Below are 25989 nucleotides of genomic sequence, written 5' to 3' on the forward strand. Positions count from 1 at the left end.
CTGGTCCAAAACCACACTCTCACCAGGCACCCCAGTTAACTCATTGATGGTCCACAGTTTGGGTCTGACTATGTTTTTAATCACACCTTATTATAATCAAACTAAGGACATCATGTTACAACAGTGGGATACAGAACAAGTCTCTTACAAGAGTTGTAACATGGTAAAACCCAAATAACTATGGCCTAATCACACTGTCATTGGATATTATCCTACTACTGTAATTTTCTGCTGATGAAACTAGAGAATAAGAACAGTTGAAGACAATTTAAAGAATAGATTAGTCATGTTACTCACTAGTATGATACAATTTGCTTATACATCAGTTATTTTATATATGCATACATAATCTATTGTCTGCATTTCTCTTGTGTTTTTTGCATAAAAATGGTTAGAGAAAAATCTAGATGTGTATTTCTCCTGAGTTCACCAGTTCCTGCTGTTTGTTTCTCACCTGAAGTCATAATCCTGTCTTTGACATCATAATCATTTGCACAGCCACCAATTGAGATGTCACAAACGGAGGATTATGGCCAGGTGGGGAATAAGCAGCAGGAGCAGATGAACTCTTAAGAAACAAAAATCTTGTTTTCATGCAAATGTCCTTCATAATAGAGAAAAAAAGAACAAAGGAAGAAAAATGCAATGGAGAGAAAATACTAGAAGCCGGATTGTTTCTAAATACATGATCTCCCCAAAGTTTCCTCTGAGGAGACAGTTGCTGATTAACAACTGCATAAATCATTACAAAAATAAAACAAAACTTGACATCTGATGATTGACCCCACCACCACCACCACACATACACACAGTTTTCTGCATAACATGAAATCAGCAGAAATACTAGGCACTTTGAGAGAACTCGTAACCGTTAGAGGTATTTATATACATTATGCCTGAATATTCCTGGCAGTAACTAAACACTGTTATCCTAGTTCTACAGACAAAAACACTGAGGTCAAGAAATACAAGGGACCTCCCTGAATCTTAGTCACAATCAGATTGCTCAAGTCCAGCACACCTGACATATATATAAAAAAATACAAAGCTGAAGTGGCCCAAATTTTGGAGGAACAGAAACCCCATAGCTCCGGTTACAGTGCTACAGGAGGCTGTTAGAGAAGGGCTGCTCTGGGTTAGCAGTTCCAAAGAGTTAAAAGAATTATGAACAATTTTTGTATTAAAAAAAAAAATCATTCATAAATTAATCTGTCTGAAATTGATTCTAGCTATCAATCTGAATGCCAATATGCCCTCACTGAAAAAAATAAATTAAAAAAATCCAAACTGCAATCCAGATCCAAACCAACAGAATCTTTATATGTAAAGAGAAATCCAATCAGCTACACTGATATCGCTCACACTATAATGTTGCTGCAAAAAACATCTACCAGAAATTCTTCTGGTTCCATTTCTAGTCTCTTCTTTTATTCAGCTTTGGATAAGCAGCGCTAAATTGTAAATTGGTTAAATTGCCATGTTCTTGGCACTGCTGCTCTACCCATATTAGCAAAATCGGTGTTTCTCCACCAGTCTAATTAATAAATACAAGAAATTCATTTCTGGAAAGAACAAAAAAGCATGGCGCTCCACGCACTTGTGTTCTGCCTCACTATTGACTGTGATGATGATGAACATATACCATTAAATGTGACAGCACAGATAGCCTACAGCTCAAACAATTCCATCATCTGCCTGCATTCTCGTTCCCATATAGTCTTCTGGACATATCCTGTCCAGATCCTGTCACAGCACAGCAGATGTGGCAGCTCATTTCCTCAGCAGTAAAGCAGGGGAGGAACCTTAGCATGAAAATGGTGCCTTCTGTCCTCTTATTTTCCCTTCTCCGACTTACGGTGCTGAAGTATCAGGACTATTTCAAGTTCATCTGAATTGTCCAAACAGCCTCCCTGTAAGTAAATGTGCCATTTGACAGAGGAGTTAATTCAGTAGAAAAAACTTCTTGGCTTTGCCAATAATCACCTTGTATTGTGGACGCAACCCCCCCTTCCCTCCAAATCTGAAACAAATACAAGCAGAGTTACAAACAGCATTCTAGCTTTTAAACACTAACAGGCATGAAAGCAGACTGCTAACAACACGTAATAGTCTGGATATCTGTACAACACAATTACACTTGCAAAAAACCTAAGTACTATGTATGACGTTTATTCATGACTTCAAACTGAATAACTCAAGGCTAACCTAGGATTTTACACTTGATGGACAAACACCTAAATATCCTAACTAGATATTAGCCAAATTGTAAGTGCTCTCAAGTTGTATTTAGCTTTGAAATCCTCTGTTTCCATTTCAGAACTCAAAAAAGATTTGGCTGACTAGAACCTTATTAATTTTCCCAGGCATACCAGTCCAGCTTAGTGAAAGATATTCTGTCTACCTAGAAATCTTGTCTCACGCTTGCTTTTATACCTCGCTGTATTTTTTGAAATAGAAGCCTTATTCATCCGCAGTGTGTTTCTGAGCATCTTCTTTAAACCTGTCGCATTCAGAGCCCAGCTGGTAAAAGAATGTTTTGCTCTTGTACAAATTTATTAATAAGGCTGAAATTCTATATTCAGAAAGCAGGTATGGATATTTATGAATAACCTAAAGGAAACTGCTTTACGGAAAATACATTTAAATTCCTCCCTCCATTTTTTATAAAGGATGACAGGGAGTTTGTTATGCTAGTAATCACTCTGAAAGTGCAAAGTGAAGTTTAACTGTGTTCATGTGTCTTATTGGTGGCAGTTACCACGCTCACAAAACTTTTTCTATTCACATCAAAAGCGACAGACATACATACAAAAACATGGTCAAGTTAAGTGCAGATAGCAAGCAGAACGGAAGTCATAGTTTTCTCACCTGTGCTGAAGCTTCTCATCTAATGGGGAAAACACCAATACTTTTAACTTTCACTTTTCCAAGAATTTACAAATCTGTACTGAAAGCAAAAGTTCTATCTTTTTGGAAAGAGCAACGTTGTGTTCGTATTGAATCTTTACTTTTAGGTGAAGGAAACACAGGGTGCAATCAATTCTACACTAAATATACCTCCAAAACCTGTATTTCCTCAACACCTTTGTAAGGTGAGCAGCACCCGTGCTGAGAATTACCCACTGAGAATACCAAGACACAGCCTCTAGATAACATACTGCAGCAATGGATAATGGATACTCTAGGAAGAGGCTGATAGAAAAATGCCAGTTAAAAATATTTCAACACCAAGGAGACAGTAAACCTTTAGGAATGAAAAAATCTCCTGTTAGGAACATAAGTGACCAACTACATTGTACTTTGCTCAAGGTAAAAAGAACAGAGGATGCAAACTCAAACTTGTGAAACCAAGGACAGAAGGCCAGTCCAACCACACCCGTACGTAGTCCGAAGTATCAGCATTTCATTCCTAGAGGCCATTGGTGTCTGCTGTTAACGGGGAAAAAGTCTGCTAGGTAACAGTATAACCTGTGTGCCTCCCAGCCAAAAATCCTCACTATTATAAAACTGATTGCTAAGCAGAGCTTTAAATAAAGTTTGGAAGTGAAATGCTCTCAAATGTTAGCCTGTGATTTCTGAAATTAGAGGTCAACTCTATTACCCCTTGATGCTTGACTTCTGAAATTCCTTAAAATATGGTACTTGCTTCCCATTTTCAGGAACGCACCTCATGCAGTCAAGCATACGGAGTCAATAAAGGTGTCTCTTCATCTGCCACCTGAAGCTTTATTTTTCTCACTTATAAATTACAACTGGTTTTAGTAATAGCAATCCCTGCACACATTTGAAATGCACTTCCATTTTCCATGTTGCAGAGCTATATGGCTTAGTAAATACATGCAATTTAGGTTCAAAACCATAGCTCCAGGCACTACACATCGAGAATTTTATATTACTGAAAATTAATGCCTTTTTTGCATATACTTGAGCAATAAATTAAAAAGCTATGTCTTATATGAATCAATTGGGATTTTTTTAGCCTTCATTTTAAAAAAGAATCATGCATACAGAGTTCTATTTCAGTTTGTTCTCTGGGCTTTTAATACGAAAATATGAATTTATTTCAGTTCATCAAAAGCAACTAACTAGAACTCTAGGAGTCTCGTATTTTGTACTGAAATTCGAATGTGTTCAACTGCATCAATATCAACCTCTGAATTCAATTCTCAGACTAAAAGAAATCGGCACCTGCGTGTACTGTACTCGTGGCAGTACCCAAGTAGAATAATCAAAGTAATAGTCAATTGCTTTTAGCACAGAAAACTACAGTCCCCATATCAGAGTTGGGTGGAAAATAAATGAGGTTATGATAATTGCTGGAAGGGGGGCACAAGGGCTAAATAATGCTTTGAAGCTGTTCTCTCTTGGAGAGCTCTATTCTATCCCAAAATCTCCATTCTCCTGTGTACATGGAATGGAAACACTTCTCTGCTGGCACTGCCTGCTCAAGGCACCAGAGGACTAAGGAGGTATGCAGGATTTTCTTCGGTCACATGAAGAGGGAACTCGGAACAGATAACTGGAATTGAGCTTTTCCTTCAAAGTTTACCTTTCAGGCCCCTTGACTGCTCCTGCCTCATCTCAGCTTGCTACCAGAATCATCCCTCCGGTTACTTTTACCCCATCTGTGATAAACAGCAAAATAGCATAAAACAGGCAAGTTTTGTCTAAGCTTCAACCACAGAGCTGGTTTAGCAGCTAGAATTTAGCATTTACTCATCGTGGCTTTTATCCAGCGTATGTTCTGATAGACGGCACTACATATTTACTATCTGGTTACCTACAGCGATGCATAGGCACATCTATCGATTTCCTAATCTTTACACACAGATTCCTGTCGTCGTCTGGAGCTCTTCCACCTCTCAAGTGACCTTTGTTCTGGGCATTTAGTTTATATTTCACAATTAATCGTGCCTGACTTCGCTGAACGAAAGGCCTTTTTTCATTAGTCTTTCAGCACCACCCAGTATTACGCAACATTATTCCTCCTGTTTAAAAGCCTCTGAAATCGATTCGTTTCTCTGCAGTTGCTATATCTAACATCACTTAGGTCCACATCCACCACCGACCCCTTCAAAACGGTTGCAGATCCGTAGCTGTTTGTGACTTGAACCTTTGGACAAACCAAGGCTAATCTGGCTCAACAGTTTGTTCAGGAATATAAAAGTGCCATACTGGGTCAGAGCAAGCATCAGTCCAGCTGAGTAGCTTGTCTCTAGCCCGTTGCCTCTCAGCAGCCCCAATGACGATAACGAGGAGGAACTGCTCTTGGTGTAGAGGTGCCACCATCCAGGGGACTGCCCCCAGTTTCCGTGTGGCCTGCCAGCCACCCCAGAAGAGTGCTGCTGGGATGAACCATGGGGGCTTGCAAGTATCGTCTGTCTTATATAATTGAAGAGAAAAAAAGATATAAAAACCCATACTCAGCGAGGCTCGGAGAACTAGCTACATTTCCTACCCAGATGACAGACTGCACATGGGATCCTATGCAAGTCAATTAATCTCATCTGGTCAATTTTTTTTTTTTTTTTTAAGACAAAACTATGGCTATTACTGAATGCCTATTGAAGGTGCATAAGAAATAGGGCAAAAGTTTTGCTCTCTGCTTGGTAACCTAACCTCACAGCTTCTGCAGCTTCCTCCTTCCCAGCCCAGGCTGATCAGTTACTGAGGTGTGAATGCTGCAGTAAGCCAGAGCTTAGCGACCCCTTAAAATGAAGGCTACAGCGGAAGCGGCCAAGGAAAAAGCTTTGAAACAACTGTTGGTTCTTGCTCCTCTCCGATCCCCTCCGGCATCACATACAGTCCCCCACAAAGCAGAAGGGAGAGCCTAGAGCCAATTTAACCTAGCTAGCTGGGAGGCCAGGCCAGGCCACAGAGGACTCGGGGACAGAAAGGCTTCATCCTGAAATCAGCAAGCTGTCTCAAAAACCACTTGAAACAAACATCTCTAACACAGACCTAATTTGGGAGATGCCTTTAATTTTTGCCATACATTAACCATAAAGACGACAAAATTGGAAATTAAGCTTTTCCTTCTTCTGTATCTTACGTGCTGCACTCAGAATACGCCTCTGCTCCAAATTCAGATTTAAACTTGGGGATGTTTTGCTTCAGAAAGTAAAACTAATGTGGAAAATAGCATATTGAAAGTTCTTTTTGATATCTAATACAACAGGTTTTGCCTCCCAAGCAGAGACAGAAGTAGTGATTCAATAAGCCAGTGGTGAGGGGAATCTATTAGCTTTTTTTCCTGTGAATTTTAGGAGTTCACATGCATTATTAGGAATTATACCATGTGATTTCAGGGAATTCCACTAATTTTAAAATGTCTTGTTTCATAAAAGCTTCAGAAATAATTACATAAATGGGAAGAATTTGAAAGTGAGTATCAACTTCCACTTCATAAGGGCAATGAGTGAGCCAGGCTGCCTGCTTATAAAAGAGAGACCTAAAAAATTATAAACATTTTTAGAAAGAAAACTTTAATCCACTAATGTTCGAAAGGATCACATACAACCTGTATACAAGCCAAGTTCAAATTAAAGTTTTGGGGTTGAGTTGTTGTTTTTTTTTTAAACCTTCAGACTACAAAACCCATAGCGGTGTATTTTGCTTGTGTTTTTCCAGCAGTGGAATCTCCCTGGAACTGGAGCGGTGCCAAAGCCCGCCGTTCCCACAAGGCTGGATCTCAGCAATGGAAGCCTTCCTACAGTCACCTTTTTGAAGGTAACTTTCAAAGTCTTTCCTATATTACAAATATACCAAATGCACCAAAATATAATTTTCTCTAAACAAAATGGTATTCATCAAATCTTCAACGTATTATCCCACATTCTCTTTTGGAACATGTCAATAGAACAGCATCGTCAATCAATCCGATAGATTTTGAGTATATCCACAATGAATCTACCCTGCAATAAATTGGCTTGAGTCATTTAAAAACTCATATCTTAATGTTAGGAGAAGAAAAATTACTGTTTTGATCTATTCCTCCTCCCCTTAAAGCACCTTGGGCAAGGGCTAAGCATTAAAAAGAAAAATAACCAACAGCTGTATTACAGCAATCAAGCCTAAATAAAAATGACTGATCAATCCAGAGGAGAAAATATAAAAGACATCATTCCATATAAAATACACACAAAGATTTTAACTCAAAAGTTTTCAACTGTGTCAAATGTGTTACAGTAATTAAACAAGCAGACAGGGTGCCAAAACCGTAGGCAGTTAGAACACCCACGTTTTCCCCCTTTTCAATCTTTCTCTCCAGATTACCAAAGCATTTAAAATTGTATCCTTTTACAAACACTGTTCTATTAAGGTACTTAGTAAGAGCACCATAGGAAATGATGACCCAGAAACTGGTATGTGGATTTCTCTTTGCTACTATCTACAGCACCACAAGAAGAGAGCCCAGGATTCTCTCCTCCCTCCTTTCATTGCAATTCCTTTTCAGAAACTTTCCCATTACACTTCCTCCTCAATGCATGTTGCATTACTTCTCTTGGATGAATCCCAGCTATGTTGTACTCCATCTCAGACTCCTATCAGATCATTTTAAAAGCTTGTTTCCCTTCATGAAATGGTTGTGCCTGAAAATACAGTTGCCACTTAAAAATATCATAATTCACTACAATTTGATCAAATGGCACTGAGCAATTGCTTAACTCAAATTATAAAGAAAGAAGAAGGTTCACCAAGAGATAGTTTCTGCTGGCCATATAAAATACATGCCTGACATGAAAGCAACTTAGTACTTTTGAAAGGTGCTGAGAAGCTGAGTGCTCTCAGCTTCCACCAATTTCAACCAGTCAAGAACACTCAGCATCAGCAGCATTAGTTCAAGCCTATGTCAAATCACTTTATCTGAATATACATTAAACATGTAAAGTAAGCTACAAATATAAGTGAAAACAGCAACGTGCGTAGAACAGAATTAAGAGGGCCAGTTTCCCAAGGCAGAGCATCACCTGCAAGGGAGTAGCAAATCACCCTTCCAAGGGCTAACTGAGAATTCCTTCAGAAGAATCCCAAGCCAGTATTCCCTTACACATGAAGGCACACAATCCTGTCTCTAACCCTTCTGATACTGTAAGATCACCCTAAGAAGTTCCCCAAAATAACTTCTAGACTACATCTATCATTCAGTTCAAATCAGTTCTCTTCAATGCATTGCACTAAGGAAGACTGGCTGAGATACAGCTGGCATCAATGACAGCACCATGAAAACTGAAAAACTGCCTCAAAGAGTTTGAGAAGAAAATGCTTAACACTGTATTTCATATCACTGAGCCTGAAACAGAACATGCTGTTCTACAATGCTCTTTCAAAGTACTACCATTAAAAAAAAAAATTAAGATGTATTAATGATAGAACACCAGTGAGCAAGTTAAAAGACAAACACTTAAGAAGTAAAACATCATAGTATGCACTAACAGGTTAACAACAAATAATAGCCAACAGTTATACAGGATACTAAAAATGGGTGTAATATGATGAAACAGGAAATAAGGGCTATAAAAATGCTTTCTGATAGCAAACCACAAAAGAAGTCTTCCAGGGTAAGCAATGGAAGCCAACTTTCATGCTATTTAGGCTGGACAAAAATATTTAAAAAAAGATCTGGAAGGAGAAAAATCCTGCAGTGGGAGCAAGGAGGGGAAGATTAAAAGTTTGGTCACACACATAGACTGAGAATGCAAGGATTAGATGAATTACCAAAAGTAAAACTGGAAATTTGGGAGAAACTCAGAAAATTGGAAGGGGGGGTAGAGAAGGAAAAGGGTAGAGAAGTTCTTTGTCTCCTACATTTCTGAATTTATATCATTTCTCCGATCAGATGAAAGAAAGCAACAGTCTCCAAGTAGAATTGATAACCACACAAGGAGGCAATAAATATGGATTCGAAGTGGAACATCTAATAAGAAAAGAAAGTCTTTCTCTTTCCTGCAAATGGAGGATGATGACGATTCAAATGAAAAAAAACATAGCAAACAATATTCATAATATACAGTTTCTGCAGGGTACAGAAATCATTGCAAGATGCTGTATACTGCAGAGTTTTATGACATTTTTTGGCTGAGTTCATGATTAGGAGATTACATAAGCTGTTTATTACTTGCTGCAGCCTATGGAGCGCAAAAAATGAACCGGTCATTTAATTTACACTAAATTTGTACCAGATAGCAGAAAAAAGCAAAGCAACTCACTGAAGACAGAGCAAGCATTAAAATGCTGCGACTGAGAAAACAGCACCATTTTCCAATATCGCCTTGTACAGAGAAAAGAAATAGTTTGGTAAAAGACAATTAGTATAAAAAAGCTCTTGAACTCTGCCTGGACCCATGGATTAATGCCTAGCAACAGAAATGTCTGCATGTGTATTGACATGCACGCATGCATGAGCGTAGTGGTTGTGGATGGACAAGGGAAGGGCTGGAGAACAACATGGGGGAAGGGAGGAAAAGAACGGCAATTCAGTTTTCATGTTTCCCCAAAGTCTCAACTAGAACTAATCAAAATGAATTCATCTGAATGTCTGTGATGGCCAAAAATTTAGTCACACACAGTCTGGCTGTCCAAATGAATGGTGAGGAAAGGGCTCACATCAATCAGCTTCATCTAAGAAGACTGGCACAACTTCAATAGGGATTGACAGAGTTCAGTGCCTGCCAGACTGATGAGCCAAGCACCAAGCTGAAAGTGTTCTGACTATTCATAATGACATTGCAGTCTAGGGCCTTTGATTAATTAGTTCAGGAACTAAAGCTTTCAGTTACTGTAAGAAGAGTATTTGAGGTAGCTGTTTCTCACCCCTTACAGTATATGAAATCCACATCCCACCGCTCCGCACTCAAGCCTGCGCTGGTACCATTACTGGAATGCCTTTGGCTGCTGCTAGCAGGGTCTAATGGACACTCCAGTTCCTCCCTTCCCTCAAACAATTTACTTTCCTACAAAATAAATAAACCAATATAAGTGTTCAGTGCCTTGCCTTTGAGAGGTTTTGCTAAATGAGCCTTCTTCAAGCCACAAAAGAAACATTTGTCTTAATTGTTACTAATAATGTTATCTTTCAGCACTCTCCAAAAATCTCTGACCAACAGCAGGGCCCTCGCACAGCACTGCTAGAAATCTTGCTAGGTGGCATTACACATGCAGACAATTAACGGCTTAAAAAAAGAAGGTTGATCATTTTATTGCATTATTGTTCAGACAGAAGAAAATTCATTTTCATTAAGATAAGACCTTTCTACTCATTCTCAGGCCTAAATCTGGTTAGAGGAAGGCAAGGTGTCTGCTATATTAATGTATTCCAATTAGACAAAATTGGGTAATACAAATAGGAAATTTGAACAAGTTGTGCTGAAGTTAGGGGGCTGCTGCTACACTGTCTTGGGAATGCAGTCAGTCACGTCAACTGTGTTTAACAGAAAACTTGAAGGATGCAAAACATTACACAGAAGTCAGAAGTCAGCTCTCTCCAACCTAAGTTATCTCACCAATATTGTCCATGTATTTGAACAGAGTACCCGATACAGACTTGGTCCCAAAGCAGTTGCTGTTTCGTTCTTCCAGTGTACATCGTTTTTCTGTTTAGTGATGCTGCTGTCTGTAGCATGATTCTTCACTAGAGCTTCACAGAAAAGCATTTTAAAGGGAAGCAATGAGCTTGACATAAACAGTAGAAGTGAGATCCCAGATAAAGAGCAGCAAGGAAAAAAATGATGATTAAAGTTGGGAGAGGTTATTAAATTACCTTACTTCTCCAGTATTCACTTTGTACCCAGCGTGCATTTATTTTTTTGAAATTCCACTTGTTCAAAAATAAAGACTTGCATGCTTCTTGCTGGAACAAAGTCAATCATCCACAAGATTGTGCCCATGTAAAAGGAGAAATTCAGCTACAGTCAGACCTGTGCTGCTTTGATATGAAAGCGAAGAGGCATTTCCTTACTTTTCATGGCCTCCTAAGCGGTCTTTTTGTTTCAGAGTAAGTCTCACCCGGCAGAAGACCATTAAGCCCCAAAGCACAGAGGATTCACAATGCAGTGGCATGAAGGGCCCCTACAGACCACATACAATGAATGCCTAACAGAAATACACCTGGCAACAGAGAATGCAGCAAACTCTCTGGATTCACAAATTACACTATTCTCCAAATTACAATCCATTTGTAAGGGACACACGAAGACTGCAAGGCCTATTATAAACCAAAAGGCATATTTATAGGCTTGCGGCTGTTCACAGTTTTCAATTTAGAATTAGAAAGTTTCAGTTTCGCCCCTGTTGTGAATAAAACATTCCATATAGAGATTATTTTCTTCTCCTTAGCACTGGGAAATATGACCTTTAGGACATTCTGGCTTAGTTCAAATGATTTGGCTGCATTTCTCCCTTCCCTCATTCCTTCTCAGTTGAAGGTTATATAATTCATCTTCATCTGCAAAGCCCAGGGATGCCTACAGGTAGAAAACTGTGTACCGATCTATTACAAAGCAACAAAGGGTAAAGAACTATTTATTTCCTCTTAAATACCTACTTTCTAAACAAGTGGTCTGCAGCAGTTTCTGGTAGGCAATAAGAGGGTCTGTAATTCCAGTACCTAATTGAGAAATCAACTTAAAAAAATCAGAGCAACATTACTCCACCATAGAAGGACGTGCACAAGCCACTCAAGGAAACAAAAAGACTGCTAATTTAAACGGCGTTATTGAGATCGAGCAAGTCTGGATGCAAATGAGACCATCAATGACTAAAGCAAAGTCATCCCATCAAAAATATCTATACACAAACCTGTACTAGTTTCATTTCGACCATACATAGGGTGACACCTTCCATTAAACTGCTAACAGTTGACATGGAGAGGAGACTTTAAAAATCTTTACTCCCTTCTTCTACGCTGCCGTCACCGCTGTGCACTTCAGCCTCCCTGGCTCTTGGCACAGTCACCTCTATGAAAGCTACAGCAGTATTGCAAATTGACTAACAAGATTAGCAAATCTGCGCTTGACTTGTTCAATAAGGTGTTGATGCATGCAGATATATTTGCCGAAATGACTTCATCCAAGAGGCATCAAATCTCACCGGAGCCCCTTCTATTTTCAGTCCCTAATCCCTAAACCTTTCTAACCTGCATATAACGAAAAAAAAAAAAAAAGGAGCTGAAAAGGAAGGAGAGGAGATAATGATGCCCGCCGCGAAGGCAGCCGATCAGGCAGTGCCTCCCCCAGCCCCTGCACACACAATCAGCGCCAGCTGTAGGCCAATTAAACCCAGCCGCTCGCAGGTGTTCGCAGAAATGACTAACACAAAAGAAATTCGCACTTCAGAACTGCAATATTTAAAAGCTTTGAGGTGGAACCAAGAAAGATAAAAGCCCGAATTAAGTTTATTGCCACCTTGTGCTTCACTCTAATGCAGGTTTTGAACAGGGCCTCCCATTGGTATTAAAAGTTGGATGAACATCTGCATTTAAAATACAGGGAAACCGAGCACGTGAAGTGCTTTTAAAACGCCAGTTGCTATAGTAGATAGGGGGCTTTAGTATATGTTCATTTATTATTATAGTTGTATGGCAATATGGTAAAATATATTTGCCAAGTGGGCAATACAAGCTCGACTCTAAGTCAACATAATATGCTAGATTGCCTAGATTTTCATAAATATTTTTGGTGCTTATTTTCCCTAAACATAACTCTCATTTCCCAAAATAACAATTTCTTTAATTTTTAATGAGAACAAAACCATGGTAAGATCTTATCATGCTCTCTTACGTTCAGATTAAAAACCACAAGAGGGGAGATAAAGGAAAAGAGAGGCAGCCCCCTGATAACTCTCCATGTTCTCTTAAGTGGTCGAATGACAGGAACTATCCAGTAAGTGAATTCTGTCCCTCCCTCCACAGAGCAGCAAACACAGTATCTGTAAAATGAATTTCTCTTTATGGTCCTATACCAAAAATATGTATACAAATTAACATCCAAATGTCTTTAATTCCCATGATATGTCTATTAAGCCGCAATTCTCCATAAGGCTGTTTAGCTATCCAAACAGCAGCCTAAAATTATTATCTCTATAAGCCTCCCATAACTTATCACTCAGTTCCTATGAAAAGCCATTAATTTTGGCCTCTCTCTATCTTGGTCTCACAGGAAATATTCTGCAAAGGGATGTAATAAAAATGTGATTTCTGCCATCATTTCATTAAAATTCCCTGTTAAATTTCTATCTGAACAGTGTACATAATATAAAAAAACTCAGGGCTCTTATTAATGGTGCTGTTCCTTATGATACGGACTTTAAAAAATAATGAAGACCATTTCTTACTTGTAAGAATATTGTTCATTTTTCATTCCTATTAAAATTTAATCTGGAAGTTGTTTAAAAATGTTTAAGTTTCATTACATTTAAACATCTTAAGAAGGGGAAAGAGCTAGCAAGTTCATGAGCAGGAATGCTGTCACTCATCTGTCTCTTCCACTGATACCTCAGCAGTAAATCACTCAACCTATCTATGACGCAAGATATCCATTTCCAACAGTTTACTACTCACCCATCTCATGAAAGCACTGTGAGACAACGTTTTCTGAAGAACTTCAGCTCCATGGGTGGAGGATGACAGAGAACAGAGGAGCAAATCACTTCCCCTACTTCACAGTATCTTTGAAGTTTTGGGAGAGGGGTTTTGGAGGTTTTGTTTGGGGTTGGGGGTTTTGGTGTGGGTTTTTTTTGGTTTGATTTGTTTTTTTGGGGGGGAGTGGGTATTTTTGCAGGATTTAAGCAAGCTGAAGTCAGTGCAGAAAACTGTGGTCAATACACCATAAAAAAACACATTAAAAAGGCACTGTGCCTCCAATATGAGAGCATTCTTAGCAACCACTCTGCTGCCATGCAAACTGAAGCTGCCTTTCTGAAATTAGAGAGCCAAGTCGTGTAGAAGCATAGCCCAGTTCTCAAAAGTGGAAACCAGCCAGCTCTCCCCACAGCCTTTCACAGCAACACCAGGTTATTTCAAGTTTTAAGTGCTTTTTAGATGGTACTAGTGGTCTAACTTTAAAATGCTCTTCTCTCTGCTTCCTTACCCTTAAATACTCAGTGGTGAGCCAAAGGTCCACACACGTACCATGGAGTCCCACCTTCCTCGCTGGCTCTGCTGCAAGGGCACATGGCACAGGGCACATTCCTGCACTCACTTCAGTAGCGCTCAACGCACTTCGTCGAGAGAATTAGACATTTTGGGGCAACACTGAGCTAAACAAACTGACAGTAACCCGCCAAGAAAACTAAAATTAAACTATCAGAATTAGGACATGCATCTCTACAAACATTGTGCTTAAGCACTTTCTACAATCAGGTCTTTTATTCAGGGGTCTAATTTTAGACATCTAAGTATAAAAATTCTGGCCTATACATTTAATGGAAGCGCACGATTGCCAAGTTGAGAATGTTAAATCTAATTTTAGTTTTTCTTTGCGTACTTGTTTTTTCACACAATTTCTGCAACTGAATAGACAAATATCTGTGATATTTGCTGGACCATATTCACAATACTCATTTTAGTCATTGCATTTTGTGTAGTTATAAAGCCTACGCCAATGAACTGGAGCTTTTTCATTACTGCCAGTGAAACCAACATTTCATTCTCAGCAATCAAAGTACTTTCTGGTAAATTTTTTTAGTTCTGAAAATATTTCTATTAAGATTAATGTTAATACATTGTGATCTGCACACATCCTAAATTAGAAGCTAAAACTTCCCTGAAAGTCTTCCTTTTAGATCTTTTTATGCAATTATCATCCGGCTATTGTGCTACAGGCAAATTTTTTGAGTTTTCTTCCTCACGTAGATGCTTTCATAACAGGGATATATTGATTTAAACTAGTTTCATTACTACTAATGTTCTGCTAAATTTTAAAGACAACGCAATATTGAACAGAATAATGTGTTCTATTAATAAGCATGCTATTGAAATACTGAGCAGATTTATTGCATTTGGATGTTCAAATAAACACTAAGATCATTTTCTATAAATCATCTCCTGCCTAAAAAGATGACTGAAATGGGATTTGATTTTTAAAAAAAAGTAATAAAAACTCATTTGAAAAATTAACCAATGGATTTTAATCAAAAATAGTATTCTCTAATCAGACATGCTTGGGCCTTGTTTAAAGCAGTACTTATTCCCACAGGTACAAAGGACCTCTAAAGGCACCGGTTGTAGCAACAGTTTGAGGAAAGAAGTTTAAAAAGAGATTCAAGCTCTGTTTTGCAAATGAAATAAAGCAGAGATGGCAAAACTTGAAGTCCACACTGCACAGCGCTTGGCTCTTGTACGCATACTTAAGCTGGCTCAGGAACCAGGAGCTAAGTATCCATGTCAGTGCAGTATCTGCTGGAGCCTGCTAATTAAGCTTGCTGAGAAGAACTAATTACTGATGCAGCTCTACTGCTTGTGGGAGCCAAGCTAATACCACTATGCGGTACAACACATCAGCCCATTTGGAGCAGGCTCGGGTACCTGACCAAAGCAGGGCACAAACATGCCCTTAAGTAATTCATTTCTGATATCAACAACAAATAAAGATTCTGTTTCTTCAGCAGTGACCCAGCATGCGATGTCCCACAGGCCCCCTCCTCTGTGCCTCATCTGCCACAGACGGAAAACACTCTTGCAAGAGTGCATGAGCAGGGAAGCACTTATTGAAAGACAGGAGGATAAGCACCTTCTGATCGCTAGCGTAACTACGACCGAGGGTTTGCACACACCGAAATCTTCTTCATTAACTCTGCAACAAAGCATCCTCATTTCCTCCGTTTTTGATTGCCACAAATATCGTACTAAGTGCTCAGGTTAAAAGAGAATGCTTTAAGCCATTTTCCAGCACGGATTTCAGCTGCCATAAAACACTTCCTATCTTGCTCTAACAGTTCTCCATAAGAATACTGCTAAAATTAGATGGGAATCCAAGCTGAGAGAAAAAAGCAAGATTGTAATCAGAATAGCAAGCCCGGCTAGGGCTAACAACAACTGCTGGTTACTACTGCTAGAAGATAACAGCAAGGCAGGCACAGAGCACCGCTGTGCACTCAGCAAGCACATATGGCAATATGCTTCTGTGGTCACTCTGTCTTTCCATCTCTGCTACCATCACTACAAATTTTCTTTCCTTTCTCTGTTGCCTGTACCCCAAACCGTAAGTTTTACAGGACAGGAACTGTGTTTTATTTACATGTGCAGCATCTGCCTAAATGACTCCAAGATCGACAGTTGTGGTCCCTTCATTTCCCAGCATCTCTGCAGTGACACAAATAAACTAGAAAATCTCTGAATTTTGTTTCTAGTTTATTACAGCAGTTCACAAACCCTGGCAGCTCTCTCGATAGTTCGTACGTATTTCCAGGCTCAGGACCCTGTCGCCGAGAACGGCGCCATGCTTAGCAGCTTCTGCAAAATCGTAGCATGGGCCAGAAGTCTCTATCGTCCTTTAATATTCATGCTATACCTGAGAGAATGGAGCTTGAGCACTATCACAATACAAACAACTACAATAATTTTTTACAACCTGCCATTTCTGCCTGCAGACGCTGTATGGCCTGCAAAAGGTTATGCATATAAAATTGTTAGGTTACAGTTATTATCTTGTTAGAAAGAGCATTTTAAGAGTGTTTGAGGAATGAAAGGACCTCTTTTTATTAATATTTCAGTAAAACCATGAGTGTGTAGTACTTGCTTCTGATGTAGGAAAAACTCATTTCAACTCAGTAATCCAGCATAACTACATCCTCAAATCCCAACATGCCTCCAAAATCTTAAAGACATAAAACTGGGCCATGGTCAAAATGTAACCCAACCTTCACGACCTCAGCAGAGATCTTCCACTGCCTAAACAAGCTCTCTAATTACAGTTACATGGAAATCTCCGCCTGTCAGATATTAAATCTTTATAATCCCAGTACTGATTAAGTGTATTTTAAAATGTTCCTAACAATTATTGTCATTACGGAGGACCTCTCATTGACCTGTGCTGCAAACTTTCTGTTGTTCTTCCAATCATTTTACTCCCTACCCACATCCCCTCTACAGCCTACCACAAAAGCAAAAAAGCCTTTTTTTTACTAAACGCTCTCATCTTTGGTGGGCAGCTGAACTTGGCAAACTCATGACACCCACCGCGTAGAAAAGGCATATACTTACAAAGTAAATGTCAGAGTTTCTTCCAAGTTTGAGAGAAATATCAACTCTGGATCTCCACAAAGCCCTCTTACCAACATTACATGCACTTCTAGATAATCTTCACAATGCTTATCAGAGAAGATTACCCTCTCAAGAAACAATAACCTGGCTGAATTCTTCTTCTCCTGGGAGTATCTACTGAGATAGCATTATCATAGTCCATAAATATCATCAACAACAGAGCATGGCTACATCATCTCCCCGTTCCTCTGCTTGAACACTCTCTCTCCCTACCCTCTGTCTTTTTCTTACTCTAGTCTTATATTTCCATTTCCCCCGTTTACTGTTAATCTCCAGATAATGACTTCTGTAACAAACAAGTTACAATGAGTGCTCTAAGTAAACATTATGTAAATGTCAGAGGTCTTCTGCTTATCTTCAATCATTCTCTATCTATATTGGCTTATCAAGTAAATTATTTGCCGACGACTATTAGCCCTCTTCTCACTTATGTCCTAAAACAAGCTTTAAAAATTAAGTTAATAAAAGAAATGAGGATTAAGCACATCAGGTCTCACTAACATACTGAGTCTTTAGCAAATCACTCAAGATTATTCCATGCACTCGTCTTTAAGGGGGACACCCCTTTCAGCCGGCATGCTTCAGGATTACTTCCCCTGCTCCTACCCTCTCTGAACAACCGATTGGAACAATGATGGAGTGGACCTTACCAAGTACTCACTGGTCATTAGCTCACTTAGCCAGCACCACTACCTGCTGCTAATACTTTGATTTCCATGAACAGGCACAATTCAGGCACATTACTGCACCATCAGGTTGCTGAGATGTGAAAAGTCGGGTTCTCACCTGAGGTTCTTGGGCTTATTTCAGACCAAAAGGAAAAGCAGCGTTCAAAAGCAGCAATCTGAGGAGACTAACGACCCCCTTGGCATTTAAATGGTTTGCCATTTTGCATGAGTGCTTCTTATGGCTATTTTATATCTCCTAAGAATAAAAAAAATTAACAGACTTGATCCACCACTCTTACTCCAGCACAACTGTGCTTATTTCAATAGAGGGGTTTGGTGCACAGGAGTAATGCTGTTATCAATCATGACAATGCTTTATACTTGTGGTTTTCATGCACAGAACTTGAAAAGCTTTACAAGCGTTGGTGGGAAGCACTGTTAATCTCACTGTACAAATAGTGACCTTAGGCACAGAAAGCTGAAATAATCATCCAAAGGTCACAGAGTGAGTCAGGAGTAGATGCGGGACAAGAACCCAGTTACCTTCACTCCCAAATTCTCTAATGGAGCATCCTCCCCTTACTGCAATGAAGTTTTAAGTGTAAATCAATAATTGAGGTCACTGAAAACTTTCTGCATGCAGACCATAGTAGTGAAGTCACTCTCTAGGAAAGCACTGACAGAAAGGAAGGTGCTTAATGAATTTTTCTGTGGTCCTTACATAAGGCTAGAGCATTCCAGGAGGAGGTGAGAGGAGAGGACACTTGCTCAGGAAGCCCTGTAACTGGGCTGCACTGACAAATCATTACTCCCAGAACACTGCTCAAGGAAATGCAATGCTGCCGTTTTCCAAATGCTGGGTTATAAAACCTTTCACACATACAATATTTAAAACCATGAATTACCTTCGAGAATGTATCCAAACATCTAACAGTATCAAGTCATGCTAACGGTTATCTGTTTATAGGTCAGAAGGGCAGTAAATTATTGCAATGGAAAGTAGTAAAGTCTGCATTGTATCTAGTTGTGCTGTTTAACAGGTGATAGTGAAAAGCAGGTGATGCATGGAAACTTCAAGTTTTTATAGCTCCTGCCTCAATCTGTATTCACTTATATAAAGATGTCACATTTTTAAACATTTAAAAGTCAAATTGTCTGGAGAATAGATTCATATAAAATTTATTTTCAGAAACCGATATTTAGCCTACTGCTATCAGAGTTGATTGCTCTTATGTATAAGCTTTATTCAAGTTCCTACAGGTTTGAAAATACAAAGACTGACATTTCAGATCCCATACTCAAGTGTGTCATTAACCAGAAATTGAAATGGGAACATTTCCACTTTCTCAGAAATACTCAGTTTGTTAGGGTGATAACTGCACTAACTGCTTTTGAGTTTTTGTGAAGCTACTAAATACGACCCTACTTCAACACAGACAGGAAGGAGGAGTCACAATGGCAAAAGAAAAATCCTGAATTGGTGCCTTACCCAGCACAATATGCCCTGAGAATTGAATAGTTTCAAAGCTATGCCAAAATAGCTATTTGTGAGTGGCTAATGGCAAAAATGTTTTATTCTGTTTATGTCAAAGACATGTTTGTCAAGCACTGGACAGCCAGACAAATCAGGGTCTAATTAGTCCAGTCAGTTCTCTCAGTTTTATGCTTTCAGTCTACATTGAGTTATTAAAGCATCAGAAATAAAATGCTACTGAGACAGCAATAAGGGAAATAAGATGTCAGAACTCTATTAACAATGGCATTTTCAGGGAGCAATGTAAATAGAAAATCAAATTTATGCAAGAAATATTTATCAGTAAGTAATACTCAATATAATCATCCTACGTTTATCTTTAAGGCAGCTTTCATCTCCCACTGATTTTAAAAAAAATATGCTTCAACACATCGACATCATGACTTCTTTGGAACAGTGACCATCATTCAGATTCAGATGCCTACCTAGTACAAGAGGATATTGGTCCCCAACCCAAATACTACAGTTGTACAAATAACAGTATGTGAGTAATAATTTATTCCACCCTTGACATTTAGCCAGCTCAGAGAGAACGTGTGACAGTTAAGCAGTTGCAAGATAAAAAGAATCGGAAAATGCCACATTCAACTGAAATGACAGGAAATATTTAGGTAGACAGAATGTAATAAATTTGGCAGACTTATGAGAGTTTAATTGCCCCTTCGTGAAAAGGGATAAATACATATAAAAACCATAACTGTGAGGACCAGTTTCTAGGAGAAACAGCTTTCTGTTAGGGGTGTCTAAATCTTCATTACTTGAATATGACCATCACAGAAAGGAAATTTTCTCGTCCCATGGTGGTGATGGTTGTGTTGGTGGCAGCAGCTCCCAGGCTTTGTGCAGGCACCAAGAGGACAGTGGCTTCTGGCCTCAGAAGGGCTGTCACCACGTACCAGCAACTTTCTGGTCTTACACTGGCTCACATTTGCTAGCACAGATAGTAAGATGTTTCCTACTTCAGGCAGCATCTGCCACCCAAATAACTCATGTGCTCCCAGAAGACAGTAGGATGCACTTCTTTTCTCCCCCTACCATTATGAAATAGCTCATCTACCATGATGGCTGGAAAGTCTCACTTTAGCTCTCATTCAGGTGTCTCAAGTCATCCTGTCAATCGAACCATGATACAGAAAGATTTCTTCACTAACACAGAGGAAAAAAAATTGGTGATTTCACCAGCATCTTCACTGGATAAGAAGAGATTTTTCCTGGGCTTTAGTTTGTTTAAAAAATGACCAGCCCCCCACCTTTCAGTGTTTCTGATATTTCAAAACATTTCCACAATATCCTTAAACTCTTTCTTACTCATTTATTATAACAGAAGTATTTGTCTCTTTTTTCAATCTATTAATTTTCTCCTATTAGGAAAAAAAGTTAAAAGGGCATAATGAACATCCCTGTTTTGGTCTGTTTGGCAGCCTGCCACCTGGAAAATGCTCCCACACAAGTTTAGACTCATGGGTCCAAAAGGTTGACAAATTAAAAGGAATACTTACAGTATTTACTAATTTTAACACAAGGGATTAGTTCAGCATGTAAACAGCATTAATGATATGTCTGAAAATCAACAAGCCACACCAAGACAGACATGGTCTTACTTATTACTTAGGATTGTACACTTTGTGTTCAGTGTTCATCATCTTAGTGATGATGCCATCTAATCATTCATGAGAAAGTAAAAGGAGTATCTTGATATTTGATAAAATAATAAGGATTTCAGAAAAAAGATGCCCAGATTCTTCTAAACTAAATCATCAGCTGGATTTGAGTCACCTTCTGGATGTGCCTCACACTTTCACTCTTGCTTTCTATGGAGGGACCCAAGAGTGACTGAGGCTCCTATCAGACACATCATTAGGAAGAAGGGATCAGGGAGTAACTTTCTAATATGCCAGTGTTCACTAAGTTACATAGCCTGACTGACAAAGCACCAAAAAAAAAATCTACAAGTTTTGAAATACTTTTTTAAAGAAAATCTGTAGTCCTCTACATTTACTTCTTTTTAAATAAGCTTGTTGTTACAATAACAGTACTTTGGATAAACCATTATAATAGAATTAATGCTTAAAGAATCAGATAATAAGAATGCATAGGTCTGTGTCTAGCTAATAGAGGACTCTAGTGTTTTCTTATCATGTTTTACCTACAGAAGTGCAGACTCTTCACAGATGATGGGATCCTTTTTACCTTTGATGAATAAACACGTCCGTGAAGTGAATCATATAATATGTGTATCTGCCTTGTGTCATACAGCATCAGAGGGTTTTTGTCCATGTTGAGTTCTTATTCTTTCTAACCCAGCACAGACAAAAAGACTACCTTTTTACCAGAATGAACTCATGCACGGAGAAGTCCCAGACCAACTGTGTTCTCCTTACAGTATCTTATACTCATAACTAGACCAACAATTCATCTTTGCATTTACACAGCATTTTAAAATCACCGAGCTTACATGCTCTAACAAACTGTGGGCATCATCTTCTATTTAAAGAGCAAGAAACTAAGCCAGGAAGCAATTAAATAACTTGATGGCAAGACAGTAACAGAGCAGAATTAGATCCCAATTCATCTGCTTGCCAGCCCTCACCTACCTGGTAGACCACAGCAGCAGTCCCAGTAGCACACTTGTATGCAGAAGTCTCATGGTCAGCACAAGTAATGAAAAATATTAATCAAAATTTCTCATGTCCCTTTAATTACATTCCCATGAATAAAATGAAAAACAAAGGCCTAAATATTTAAAGACCTGTCTGCATGTGTGTCTGAACTCTCATTTCCTCAAGTAAAAAGGACTTCCTCCGGATATACCATTGGCTCTGCTTTTACCTGAAGCTTCAGAATCTACACAAAGGACCTGAGACAACAATTCAATATCTGTTCATTAACTAGAATGTTCAAGTTAAAAATAAATAAAATTTTTAAAAAATATCAGTGGCACGTATTTCTGTGTTAAGATTTAGAAAAGCAGAAAATAATACAGTTTCACAACCAGAGACAGCATTATATTCAAAGCTAGCTTACATGTATATCAATTCAAGTGCGAATGCTGAACTTGTGCTGCTGTTTCAGCCATGGGTTTGTGTCTTCACCAGATGCTACACACTGGTTTGAAAAGCAAGAGGTTACTTACAAGTCAATCTGTCTATACATTCACGTGATGGTTGCACATGCTCCCAAGCACACAGAACAGGGGGATTTTTGCATTAGCAGTGCTGGTCAGAAGCAAGTCCGTCCCACGTATGTGGACATGCATGCTGCTACCTGAACAGTACTGTGCATCCCAGGTCCTCTGTTCCTCTCAGCCTCAAAATCTCTAAGGACTTCAAGGCAGCATACCCACATTTAATGCAAAAGTTACAGATCAAAATAACTGTTCTGTCTCCTTCAGCCCCATACCTAAATGTACACACTCACTACAAGGGACACTATCAAATACTCCAAAATTACAGACCACCAGGAGTCCCAGAGTGCCTAACTGAATGAGCACTGAAGGATAAGTATCCAAAAGAAAGAGTTGTGCCAATAAGATGTACTAACAGTGGAGTGTTGTGCTTTATGTGATGAACGTATGGCTCTCAGGAAAAGAAGTGGTCTCCATAGCTGTCACTTGAAATCCAGGAGAGTGACCTCAGTTGCTCACAGGCTGTTCTACTTTTGTAGTCTCACAAGCTAATAGACAAGTTCTCTATTAAAATTTTCGTTCTCATTTTCTGTAACCATGAACATAAATGGTTCCTGACTCCAATGACATTCTCAATATGACTGCGAATAAAAGCTTTTCTGCTGAGGTTTAACAGTGACATTAGCCTGCAAGAGTGGGTCCTTCTTGTAGCCACAGAAGGCACCAACATCCTTACACCTTTGTCAGAAGTCCTCTGCCTGAAGTTTTAGAGCAGAGACATTCATCAGATGCACTGTAAACTGACAGTCTTCAACTAAGGCACTGATGTTCATGACCCAACTCCAGAGAGTAAGAGGAGTTTTTGAAGTTACACACCAGAAAACAGAAGACATCCTGAAAATTTGGCCTGCTCCAGCCAACAGGATTGCTGCTCCTTACAGAGAGAACACATGGGGAAAGATGTAACATGGAATCAAATGCATCTATTACAGATTGATTAGAAATTATTTTATCTCAAGGCAAAGACCAACCTCAAGGTAATCCAGACATCCGAGACAGGTCAGAGGACATGATTTGCCTTCCCCTACTAAATCTTAGGAAGTAGCTCGGCCAGCCTGAGAAATCATGTATCTGCATGGTTAGCTTTGACTGCTTTGGTTTCAGATTGACAGTTTTCTTGCATAGACAAGAGAAACTCATGTATCCCTGTTTGTGTTGATGGTACTATGAATCATCATTGGCACATGACAGTCTTGAATGTCTGCATGGTCTGTTTCTACCCACGTCCCAAGCTCTGAAATCATAAGAGCGAATTTCCAAAATGAAGAGAAATGTGTATTACTATACATCTGAAAGTGGGACATTTCAGACATTTTCTGCCATCTGCCACGAATAGATGGCAACCAAAAATTGTTATGCAATGATATTTAATGCATTCACTGGATCAGAGGCAGGTAACCAGGCTGTTCTAAACCATAATCTCATGCAACGTGTATGCAGACTTGTAATAAATGCTGTAGATGCACAGTCTGTGCTGATGCCACCTCACCAGATATATTCCGCTTATACAGGGAAATGAGTCCAGCTGTCTCAAGAACTTTACAAATTTGTCCTATGGCGGATAAAATCCCAGGAAGAGAGTCCTTATGAACTTCAAATGGCAAACTGTGCATCAGAAAAACTTTAAGTTTGAACTTTTTACAGCTCAAAATGAAAAACTCAAGCTAAATCTTAGGGTATTCAGAACTAACTCGAAGAGGTATTTCTGCAGGCAATCATCCTGGTACAGACAGATAACGAATTCCCACCTTCTTAGCTGAAAGAAAATTACAGCCCTGGCTCTCATGAAAAATCTTTCTGCCATACAAAGACCAACCTATACTGCCCCAAACTGATAATCACCCGGCTTTCATTAAATAAAGACACTTCTAATTAAACAACCTGATCAACACACAAAAATGTGTGCTTTGCAGGCAAGAGATGGTAAGCAATTTATCTTTCAAAATAATAACCACTAATATCACGCTATCTGGAATTTAAACTTACGAATAAAGGTATTTAGGTTATGAAGTCCTAGATTAGCCTACAGCCTCTACTCGTTTCAATAGCAAGAAATAGCAACCCTAATCGCTTCCACTTTAAGAAATAAAGGTCCAGTTGTTGGACTGTTGCTACTGGCCCAGAAGCATTTTCACTTTTTACCAAAACAGGTTCTCACAGGATGATCTCTCTCAAATAGGGTTGGTGAAGAGAGAATACAGAATAGAGTCACAGAAAAATTCAGGTTGGAAGGGAACTCTGCTAGTTATCTGGTCCAAACCTCACCAAAACAAAGCCACCTTCAAAGCTACATTAGGTTGCTTGTTCAGTCTGAAAGTCTCCAGCACTGGTGTTCAACAAGTCAGGAACTTCAGGAATGTAATCTTGATCACAACATACAGGACCTGCCACATTTAGAGGAGTCCAGAAAGTCTGTTACCAGGAACTGGTGAATCAAGGAGGTTGGAAGTACATGAGAAACTGATTTTCAAGAGTCTCAACTTTTGAAAAAGGCAAAAGACAGCAGAACCAAAGGGCATATACATAGGTCAAATGGAGCATACAAGTGAAAGTGCCAGCAAATGGGTAGGCAGCTGGGATGTTTGCACTCCTAATGGCTGTCAGGTAAACAGGTAACTCCACAAAGCGAAGGGTAGAACAGAAGTTTTCTTCCTCAAGGCCTGTAGCGTAATACAAAATCCTTGACTGTAAGTGCAGTCTTATGAAGCCTTGCATTCACTGAAGCCTTGCATTCACTTCAAAGAGAGATGGAGAGGACGCTGGTGAGTGTGGTCACAATGGTCTCTCCCAAGAGGCACTACAAGGGTTATACTGAAGAAATTGCAATATCTGATCTAAGAGTTTGTAAAGTGCTTCTCAAGGACTGGCAGTCCTGCTACAACTAATTTCTTAAATTCTCATAAAAATCCAAAGATATCATTTCACAATAGTAACAATATCATCAGCAGTCTACAAGGCCAAGAGAATGTTTTGCTGGAAAGAAAGGCACTATCTTCTTTCCAGATTTATCCCCCAACAGAAAAATACATACCAGAGATGAGTGTCCACCTAAGGAAAAGATTTCCACAGGAGGGACAATTTTTAAAGCCAAGTGGATGAAACTGAAAGAGGCATCTTCAAAGAAAAGAAAAAGAAAATCAAAAGATCCTAAAGAGATTAGAGACAAAGCTGATTAAAGACAATAGAACAAAGAGATGGTGAACTGGCACAGATCTCAGTTAAGCAGTGAACTGCTCAGACCTCGCTTAAGCAGTGAGCTGAGAGTGAAGTGCTTATCACCACGAATACAGCATCATCCACAGCATGCAAGTAGTCGGGGCTTTTATGCAAGCCAAAGGGTTCTACT

The 25989-nt window shown here is 39.2% G+C and overlaps 1 protein-coding gene across 2 annotated transcripts in view; it reads right to left on the bottom strand.

Moving 5' to 3' along the window:
- LOC142074817 (protein hinderin-like) overlaps window positions 1-25989 on the bottom strand; it is a 172752-nt gene that overhangs the window by 71966 nt on the left and 74797 nt on the right. The window contains exon 5 of one of the 2 annotated variants that reach the window (XM_075135696.1): window positions 3340-3429. The exons of the other annotated variant lie outside the window; for it this stretch is intronic. Within the exon in view, the coding sequence (XP_074991797.1) occupies window positions 3340-3420 (81 nt within the window). The 5' untranslated portion in view covers window positions 3421-3429. The remainder of the gene's footprint in view (window positions 1-3339; window positions 3430-25989) is intronic. 2 annotated transcript variants of the gene reach the window in all.

The sequence above is a fragment of the Calonectris borealis genome, chromosome W (assembly GCF_964195595.1).
Source record: "Calonectris borealis chromosome W, bCalBor7.hap1.2, whole genome shotgun sequence".
Lineage (NCBI taxonomy): Eukaryota > Metazoa > Chordata > Aves > Procellariiformes > Procellariidae > Calonectris > Calonectris borealis.